The sequence below is a fragment of the Triticum aestivum genome, chromosome 1B (assembly GCF_018294505.1).
Source record: "Triticum aestivum cultivar Chinese Spring chromosome 1B, IWGSC CS RefSeq v2.1, whole genome shotgun sequence".
NCBI classification, from domain to species: Eukaryota; Viridiplantae; Streptophyta; class Magnoliopsida; order Poales; family Poaceae; genus Triticum; species Triticum aestivum.
Genome location: NC_057795.1, coordinates 333,194,424 through 333,204,106, shown reverse-complemented (window position 1 = coordinate 333,204,106; position 9,683 = coordinate 333,194,424). Strand labels below are relative to the sequence as shown.

The following is a 9,683-nucleotide window of genomic DNA, read 5'->3' as shown; positions in this document are numbered from 1 at the left end:
GGGGGTATCCCATTGATTTGGGAGAAGAAATCAGGGGAAGAAGATAAGGAGGAGAGAGATGGATCGGGAAGTCTGAGAGAGGGAGTGTGGGCCCTAGTGAATGGTGGCCTCAGGTTTGTGCGTTGAGTGATAAAAATCAAAATCAACTTCCCATGTCTTTTGCGCCTACGTGTATGCACGGGGCAGCACGTTGCATTGTACATGGCCTTAGGGGGGAGGGCAGCTCCACAGAAAACAGACCTGGACAACTCAAATCAAAAAAAGAAAAGAAGAAAAGAAAACTGAGCTGGAATGTGGCACAAGACATGAGAAAGCGCCCAGGCTAAAGTACGCTACAGCTGACAGGAAAGCAACGCGATTGCAGGGAACGCACACACCCAGCTGCCCTACGGCACTGAACGTCTCCAACGGATTAACATGACTGTAAGCGGGCATTTCTCGGGTTCTCTAGCCAATTAGTACCACTCCATCCACTTTTCCCCTTCTTTCTCCCTCCGGTGGATCTCCAGCCACCCAGGCCCGGGCCATGGGCGGAGACGGCGACTTCAACGCCGCAGGCGCCGGAAGGGGAAGCGCGGGTCGGAGGCGTGCCGCGTGGGGGCCCAAGTGTGAGGCAGCCGCGGGCGGGAGACGCAGAGCGGCGCTCCGGCCCGAAGGTCGCGACAGGAGTTCGTCGCCGAGGGCCCGAGGCGGAGCGCACGCGGTCGGCAGGCGCAGCGCCGGCGAGTTGCTGGAGTACGGGAGGGAGGGAGGCACCGTATGGATTGTGTAGCGGCGAGGAGGCGCCGGCTACTTCAGCTTCCGCGCCACGAAGGCGACGGTGTGGCTCGTCCAGATCATCCATGGCGCCAGGCAAGCTGAGCTCCTCCCTCCTCTCTTTTCCAAATCCTAATGCTTTGATTCACTACTGATTTTTTCATCAAAAAGCGCTCATTATGGTTTAATTCCGCTATAAACATCTTGTCCCGCCCCGCCATTTTAATTTTAATTCAACTGAAACTTAAACCAGGCTAGCGCAACACTCGACACGCAGCGTCGTCCTCTCGGCCACTTTCACCACCACCCACCAGCAGCGTAGCTTCCTCTTTTTCCATAGATGGAATCATGGAAGCTCAACCTCTCTCTTGCAGTGCACCCACCACCAGTCCACCACCGCCACTAGTCCTCTCTCCCTTTGGGTCACTTCTCTGTTCCCTCCACCATTTTCCCCATCAGCTCTGCAAGCTGCGTGCTGACGCGGTCGAACCTTTGTTTGCTTGGAGTCTTTCTCTCCACCAGCGCAAGCTCGACACACACCAGTGTCTATGAAGGATAGCCTTGCCCTTTGTGTGCTTTGCCGAATCCTAATCCTGATGCTTTGATTTTTTCCATCTTGTCCCGCCCCGCTATTTTGATTTTAATTTAGCTGAAACTGAAACCACGCTAGCGCAACACTCGACACGTAGCGTCCTCCTCTCCGTCACTTCCTTCCACCACCACCCACCAGCAGCGGAGCTTCCTCTTTTCCCATAGATGGAAGCTCAGCTTCTCTCTCTTGCGGAGGCTTTCTCTCGACCAGCGCGAGCTCGACACGAGCGTCTCCCTACGCCATTTAGGGGTGTCAGGGCATCACTTGTGTGCCAGGAGAACCGCACAGAACAATGTGATTTGACTCACATATAGGCACAGGAGCATCTAGGCGTGCGTGCAATGTTCAGCACGCAGCATTTAACGTTGAGGCCCAAAGCCATTGCTGTGCTTGTGCTCTGCCCCCCTTTCTTTCTCTCCCAAAACCAAGAGAAGAGGAAGAAGCATTTTCTGCTCTCCACCGTGCTTACACCACCACCACCACCACCACCAAGAGAAAGAGGAAGAAGCATTTGCTCCTCTCCACCGTGCTTCCACCACCACCAAAGAGAAAGAGAAAGAGGAAGAAGCATTTGCTCCTCTGCGCCGTGCTACCACCACCAGCAGCCCGGTCGTCCTCTCTACCTCTCGCTTCCTTCCATCACCACCACCTCAGCTCAAGCCATGGCATCCTTGGCCAACCTCCTGATCTCACTTTTCTCGCTCACCCTCATGCTCCTGCATGCTCCTGCACCTGCGGTATGCGACGACCTAGGTGCAGGCCTCTCTCCAAACCATAGCACATATATTGTGCTCTTGAGGCCACCCGTCGACGCCGGCAGCGATGAAGACCACCGCTGGTGGCAGGATTCCTTCCTGCCAACGCCTCTTGCCGGCTCCGATGAGCCACGCCTCATCCATACCTACACCAACGTCTTCACCGGGTTTGCCGCCAGGCTCACTGAAGCCGAGCTTGCTCTCGTGTCCAAGAGGGCAGAGTTTGTGCGGGCGTTTCCAAACCAGCTCTGGCGCCCCACCACCACTCACACCCAAGAATTTCTTGGGCTCAAGAGGGATGCCGGGTTGTGGAGAGACACCAACTACGGCGAGGGAGTCATCATCGGTGTAGTTGACACCGGCATCTATGCGGCGCATCCTTCCTTTGATGACAATGGCATCCCGCCACCTCCATCAAAGTGGAAGGGTTCATGCCATGGTACTGCTGCTGCCCATTGCAATAACAAATTGATTGGTGCGAAGTTCATCACCGTCAATGACTCTGGAGATGTCATAGGGCATGGGACACATACCTCGTCCACTGCTGCTGGGAACTTTGTCAGTGGTGCCTCGGCCCAGGGCCTCGGCAGGGGCACAGCAGCCGGGACTGCTCCACGTGCACATCTGGCCATGTACAGCATGTGCACGCTTCGTGGGTGTGACTCCGCTGACATAGTTGCCGGGATAGATGAAGCTATCAAGGATGGGGTTGATGTGCTCTCGCTCTCCCTCGCCCCTGTGTTTGATGTTGAGTTCAGTCGAGACCCGGTCGTCATTGGGGCACTCAGTGCGGTAGCAAAGGGCATTGTTGTTGTGGCTGCAGCTGGCAATAACGGACCAGAGTTTTTTATTGCTAATTCTGCACCATGGTTGCTCACAGTCGCAGCTGGCTCAGTGGACCGAAGCTTCGAGACTGTTATGCAGCTTGGGAACGGCAATCACATCAATGGAGAAGCTTTTAACCAGGTTTCAAACTCAAGCTCCAAGCCCAAGCCCTTTCCTTTGTATGTGGACAAACACTGCAAGTCGTCGCCTGGAAGAAATGTGGCCGGCAAAATTGTGATTTGCCATAGCACAGGACCAATGAATGACACTGGGCCGTCAATCAATAAATCTGACATCAGTGGCATCATGAGTGCTGGGGCGGCTGGCGTAGTTCTGATAAATAGGAAAGCTGCTGGTTTCACCACCCTTCTCGAGGACTATGGCAATGTTGTACAGGTTACCGTGGCTGATGGCAACAATATCATAGAGTATGTGAGGACAACAAGCAAAGCCAGTGCCAAAGTCATATACAAGAACACTGTGCTTGGTGTCTGTCCATCTCCCACTGTTGCGGCATTCTCATCCCGCGGTCCTAGCACGTTCAGCCCCGGTGTGCTCAAGCCAGATATATTAGCACCCGGGCTCAACGTCATTGCTGCATGGCCACCGCTCACCATGCTTGGATCTGGGCCATTCCACATTAAATCCGGGACGTCCATGTCGACTCCACATGTCAGTGGCGTTGCTGCACTTATCAAGAGCTCCCATCCTGACTGGTCTGCTGCTGCTATCAAGTCAGCCATCCTCACCACAGCTGACATCACGGACAGCACTGGTGGCCCGATCTTGGATGAGCAGCATCAGAGGGCAACCGCATATGCCATGGGTGCTGGCCATGTCAATCCTACAAAGGCTATTGATCCAGGCCTTGTGTATGACCTTGGTATTACTGAATATGCCGGCTACGTATGTGCTCTCCTTGGTGATCAAGGTTTGGCAGTCATTGCGCGGGACCCGATGTTGTCCTGCAAAATGCTTCCCAAGATACCAGAAGCACAGCTCAACTACCCTACCATAACGGTGCCACTCAAGAAAAAGCCATTCACAGTGAACAGAACTGTGACAAATGTGGGGCCAGAAAATTCCATATACACACTGAAGATGGAGGTTCCCAAGTCTCTCACAGTGCGAGTCTACCCAGAGACACTGATGTTCTCCAAGGCTGGAGAAAAGATAACTTACAGCATGACGGTGAGCAGGCATCGCAATGGCAGGGAAAAGTCTCTGGAGGGAAGTATCAGCTGGGTGTCCAGCAAACATGTCGTGCGTAGTCCAATTGTCGCAGTGGCCGGTCTAGTCTCTCCACTGCTGTAATTTGGAAGAGTATCACATATCTACTCCATCCTTAAGTTATATTCAAGATCAATGACTCTCTTAATTAGTAGGGTTTCCATTGTCTGTAAAATAATTTAAGTTTGGACATGTAACATCCATGCATCATCCATTCCTATATAACCCTGTACTTTGAAAATATAAATGATTTGGTATCAGATCATTTCATTTATCGGGTTTACTTACATCTGTATGGAAACATGCAACGCTATGCTGTTTGGATACTGAACTGTGGGTTTGTAACCTATTGTCTTATGCTTCGTATTATTTGTGGATTCAGCCATGTGGACATGTTCTTAGCTGCAAATATTCTGATGAAGGATGTGCCTAACTAAAATGACTGATTCACTGAATTAGATGCAGATAAGATCTGGAAGGTTTTGAGATTTGTGCTTATTTTACGCCCATATGCTCTGAAGTTGTTGGTGTTTCAAGAATGTGGCATCCCAGTCCACGGCATGAAACAAGGGATGAGCTGAATTCGTTGCCTTGTAACAGGTTCAGTTGCTTGCCTTCTCCTGAACTATTTGTATCCTTTGCTCAGATTCCATGGTTATGCGATGATGATTGTTCTCTCCTTTCACTATGTATTTGTAGCTAGGCAACAGGAGGAGCTGAATTCTGAAGTAATGTTTTCTTAGCAGAGGTTTGATCAATGACTGTTGTTGACCTCTGTTGCGAGTGCACACCTATACACCTATAGGTATAAAGTTTAGTTTTTATTTATTTAATTTGGATCCTTTTACTTATAGTTGTGAATCTGTGCATGCCATGCCAATCTATAGTGTTCACTAGCTTCATGTCCATATCGCGTGTTGGATAGAGAGTCGGAATGAATACTATCTTGACATACTTCTGAGCAATGCCCTGGAATGACACCTAACTGAGATTGGGCAATAAAAGATCTTTGAATTAGTGGTGATTGTGTCTACCTTGGTGTAGCATGCTGCCAGCGAAAGGTTGTGAGTTGTTACCGTATTCTATTTGTGTCATGGTATGCAATTTTGAATCTTTTTTTTATAACAAGGAGGCAGGGTGCCCCATAGAAATCTCTAATACAACAAAGTTAAATGCTCTCAATTCAAGCTCGCTGTAGACCTGGATTATCCAGCTACCTGAAACTATCAAACTCCAAAAATCCAAACTCTGCATTCCAAGTAACATTTGCCATATAGAAGAGCATGTGAGAGGGGTGGGGTGGCTGCTACTTTCCTTGGAATGCTATTAAGCAAGATAAAATAGCTCCATGCAACATATCATCTGATGTTTATTTTGTCTCTCAAATAATTCGATCTTTAGGCACTACTGTGCCAACTTGTTTGGAAGTTATTTGGTGAGCAACTTGAATCATAATTTCCAACAGCCCTGAATTTATGGCTTATCTATCAATTGATAGGTCCATGCATGTTTAATATACAGTTATGTCTTCTGTTCTATTTAATTTTTTTTGAACCAGGCTAGAGAGTTCTACAGGAGACGGGAAAGAGAGGAAAGCGAGTTCAAGTACTGCCAGGAAACCCACCGTGCATGCTCGTCATCATAACGTGCCCTGTGGGGCGGAAACCTAGACAGCACCACAACAATAACTAACCCTATTACAGGTAAACGGGAGCCAGCATGACTAAACAACAGGTTCAGTTCTACTTAATTGTTGGCGTCACTTGCTTGTTTTACAACTGTTAACTTTATCTTTGTAGCTCCACAGCTGATTGTTTGGATGATGGGCCTGAGATTTTACCTTTAGCAAAAAGTAAGTACGCAGTTCCCATCCGAGCTTTACAATTGATGCAATCAATTTCTCCACTTCAATATGCTTCAAGTATATCACCGTGCATGATACAATGCCGCATCAATTTGCTATTTGTCATGCTATTGCTAACTGCAAGCCATGGTTCCTGATGATTACCTTCATGGTAGGATTTGACTTCCTGAATCTGATTTCGTCGAGTTCCTGCACTGAGGTCCCAATGGTATGCATGATAAGGCAATCTGAAAATGAAAGAGCATCAGTCTACATTCTTCATTGCTTGGACTCTGCAGAAAGCTTATATGGTTTTATAAATAGCATATCTGATGACAGGTGGAATTTGTTTGGGTTTCTGTTTACATGCTTGGCCATTACAGAAAGTGTGTTGTTGGTAATTTATTGATTTGGCTTAGGTACATTGTGCGGTCATTAGTTAACAGTTGGATACATGCATAATCTTTAAATTATTCAGTATATAGAAGACATACAACAACAACAACAACAACAAAGCCTTTAGTCCCAAACAAGTTGGGGTAGGCTAGAGGTGAAACCCATAAGATCTCGCTACCAACTCATGGTTCTGGCACATGGATAGCAAGCTTCCATGCACCCCTGTCCATTGCTAGTTCTTTGGTGATACTCCAATCCTTCAGATCTCTCTTTACGGACTCCTCCTTACCCCGACCTCTCTAGTAAAAATGTGGTACAACTGGTGAATAAGTTTATCATGCATGAACCTAAAAGGGAAAAGAAGATGGAATGTTTTGCGAGGTCACTCTGACAAAATGAGAAAGGAACAAACAAATAAAAGATCTTTTGCATCCAATTTACCAATCATTGACAAATGTTGTCTGGTCTTTTTTACTCCTATCTTGTTTATGAGATCAGCTGTAGCATATATTTTTTCCATAGCAGGTAAAGAAAGGTGATCGATAGCTTTGTACTTCCTCTTTTTTTTCACTTGCTTGGCACTGTTGACCATGACATTTTATATTTACGGGGACTGCTACAGTGTTGTTAATGTAAGGTTGCTGAATTGTTTATAAGGGCAGTCTCCAAGGAATCCAACTTTGTGTATTGTGTAATCTTGGTGTGCATTATGTATGTGGCTCAATTCTAATGGAAGCAAAAAACTCAGTATGATTGACATGAATATTATATCAACTAAATTTACATTATTCTGTACATGCATGTACTATCTTCAGTTAAAGTATCTAGCTCTCTGCGGTATTCGCCATTTATCTTTTTTACTTTTTCAGTTGTCACAAAGAAATCATTTCAACTCTGATGCACATCTGACCAAATCGTGTTTCATTGCTTCTACAGATTAATCATATCATTGACCAACTTGCAATTGTGACATTTCCAAAACAAAAATGCCAAGACGATGATCAGTGGATAGTAATGGTTGCAAAATACCAAATTATCTAACTTAAAGTGCCTAGCAGATGTACATTTCTTGAGATAATACCATATCCCTCAGCCACCGGACAAGTTCTGGTTGCTACTGGTTTTACATGTAAGAGTTCAAGAATTTTACATCTCCTCATGCGATTCCCTGCTCATCGGTAATACCAGGTTAGTTATCAATATATGCACTGGCGAGCCAAAAAAATATATTATTAGCATGTTTGATGCTGAGAAAGCAGTGTCTGATGAGATGGATCGTAGTGTTATTTGCTTCACATCATTAACTTGAATAGTCTCCACATCATTGCCTATTTCTGGACAATGCATTGCACGAGCCAGTATAGTCATTGTGCAACATAAGGTTTTGAAGTAATTCAGGTTGCATCTGTCTTGGAATGATCGAAAATTTTAGTATAAATCAGGAACCTAGGTAGCAAATATGGAAACCTGCAGAGACCGGGGGTAATCCTCCTTTATATGGAAGCTATCAAGATGACAAATTTTTGATACACGGTTTATGATATCGTGGCGAAATACTTATCAATTGCGTATGTAATTTGGAAGCCAATAAATGCAATAATCTTGTTATAGAATGCTAATTAATTTCGTATTTAATTTGCGGGAAACAGTAAATGCCGTAATCTTGTACTCTATATGGAATACTATAACTAATTTGGTATGTAATTTGTGGGAGACGGTAAATGGCACGATCTTGTTACGGGATGTCAAACAAATTTGTAGTATGTAATTTTTGGGAACCAATAAATGCCATAATGTTGTCATGGAAAACTAATAAATTTGGTATGGTAATTTTTAGGAGCCAATAACTGACATAATCCTGTTATGGAATAGGAGTACTAATTAATTTTGTATGGTATATTTTGTAGCGAATAAATTCATACCCACAGGATATTCCATGATGCGCGTATTATTGGAGGATCTTGAATAATTACCGCGAACCATTCAAAGGAAACACTAATGCAGGAAGTAATTAAACGGCAAAAATTGCACTGGAAGGCGCCTCTATATAAACAGTAGCAGAATGAAAGCACAACAACCAGTACAAAAGGACAATAGGAGAAGGAACCAAAGAAACAGTAAAGAACTTTTGCTATGGCTCCAATCAACTCAAGGTTTCTGTGCTTGATGGTTCTTTTGATGATCTCATCCACTTGCTTGTCGAGTCAAGTATCAGAGATCAACATAGGTACATCTATTTCGAGGAGAGCTTATCAATTATAGAGGATTTTTTTTTTTGGTTTCTGGGATCTAGTAGATATTTATAATTAGCACCCGTTTACTTGAACTCCCAGTACTGCCCATAAAACAAAAAACTGCCATGGTGGTTGTTGACTCCATCCTGGTATATTGATTTCATCATAACTTCAACGATGACAATGGGATATAACATACTGCTAATTGTTGTGCCTGTTTTTGTTGCACACTACATTGTGTTTTCATAGTATCTGAGTTTAATTAGGAACTGCTCTCCGTTCTGATGCACTTATTTTTTTGCTGGCATAGGTCTGGAAGCCAACGAATGCCGGGGCCGTGAACCCTACCAGTACAATTGTACGCCTGATGGTTGTGTTACTGCCTGCAAAAAACTGGGCTGTGTTACTGGGGTTTGCCACAAAGATGGTAGTTGCTCTTGCAGCTAGATGAGGCTGCTCAGTCCTCAGTGGTTGCTCTAATTTGTCGCAAGAAAAAGACCCAGAATAATAAGCTTAGGACATAATGTTGAGCTGTCTTCAATTCCTTTGATTAGTTAAATGGAGATTCTTTATTTTCCCTGTGGTCTCCCGTATCATATTTTTTTTAATGAAAGAAATGGTGGTCTTTTGGCTTAGTCTACCACTTGTGTTAAAAAACTTTGATGTTGTGGAAAAGCATCTTTTGTAAAGCAGGAACACCACATGAGGCAGTGCCAAATCACTTAGAAAATTACCTTCTGTAGAACTTGATTTAAGAACATAACATTGGACCAAATCGTTTCACTGTTCCCAAACACACAAAAATCACCACCGGCACAACCAACATCTGGAAGTTCCAACACTTATTTAGCTTTAATGGAGTACCCGTAGCTGCTCTTTTCTTTCCTTGCACATGTGAGGCGCACATGTGAGCTTCAGTTGGGATTGCTTTTCAAGGACTAGGGATTCAGCGTAGCTTTCCAGCAAATCTGCACCAGGCTCGAATCGTGTTTCTAACGTACGAAAAAAGCTTGAAAAAAATCTGTTTTTTAAATGCCAATTAGCTGTTGCAG

The 9,683-nt window shown here is 45.2% G+C and overlaps 1 protein-coding gene across 10 annotated transcripts; it reads left to right on the top strand.

The window, feature by feature from the left end:
* The first annotated feature begins 858 nt into the window (after nt 1-858).
* Nucleotides 859-9,406, top strand: LOC123122224 (subtilisin-like protease). Of its 10 annotated transcripts, none has more exons than XM_044542437.1 (8): nt 859-4,758; nt 4,858-4,963; nt 5,717-5,861; nt 5,966-6,010; nt 6,178-6,230; nt 7,334-7,585; nt 8,305-8,624; nt 8,942-9,406. In XM_044542437.1, the coding sequence occupies exon 1, from the start codon at nt 1,690-1,692 to the stop codon at nt 4,240-4,242; it is 2,553 nt and encodes an 850-aa protein (XP_044398372.1). In that variant the 5' UTR covers nt 859-1,689; the 3' UTR covers nt 4,243-4,758; nt 4,858-4,963; nt 5,717-5,861; nt 5,966-6,010; nt 6,178-6,230; nt 7,334-7,585; nt 8,305-8,624; nt 8,942-9,406. The 10 variants fall into 10 exon arrangements, with proteins under 10 accessions (XP_044398372.1, XP_044398320.1, XP_044398327.1 ...); XM_044542385.1 differs by having other exon boundaries at nt 5,958-6,010; XM_044542392.1 differs by having other exon boundaries at nt 5,958-6,010; nt 6,178-6,340.
* The last annotated feature ends 277 nt before the right edge of the window (nt 9,407-9,683 follow it).

What these genes read in the sequence shown, in the direction of transcription:
- LOC123122224 (XM_044542379.1), top strand. Translation starts at nt 1,690, where the DNA reads ATGTTCAGCACGCAGCATTTAACGTTGAGGCCCAAAGCCATTGCTGTG.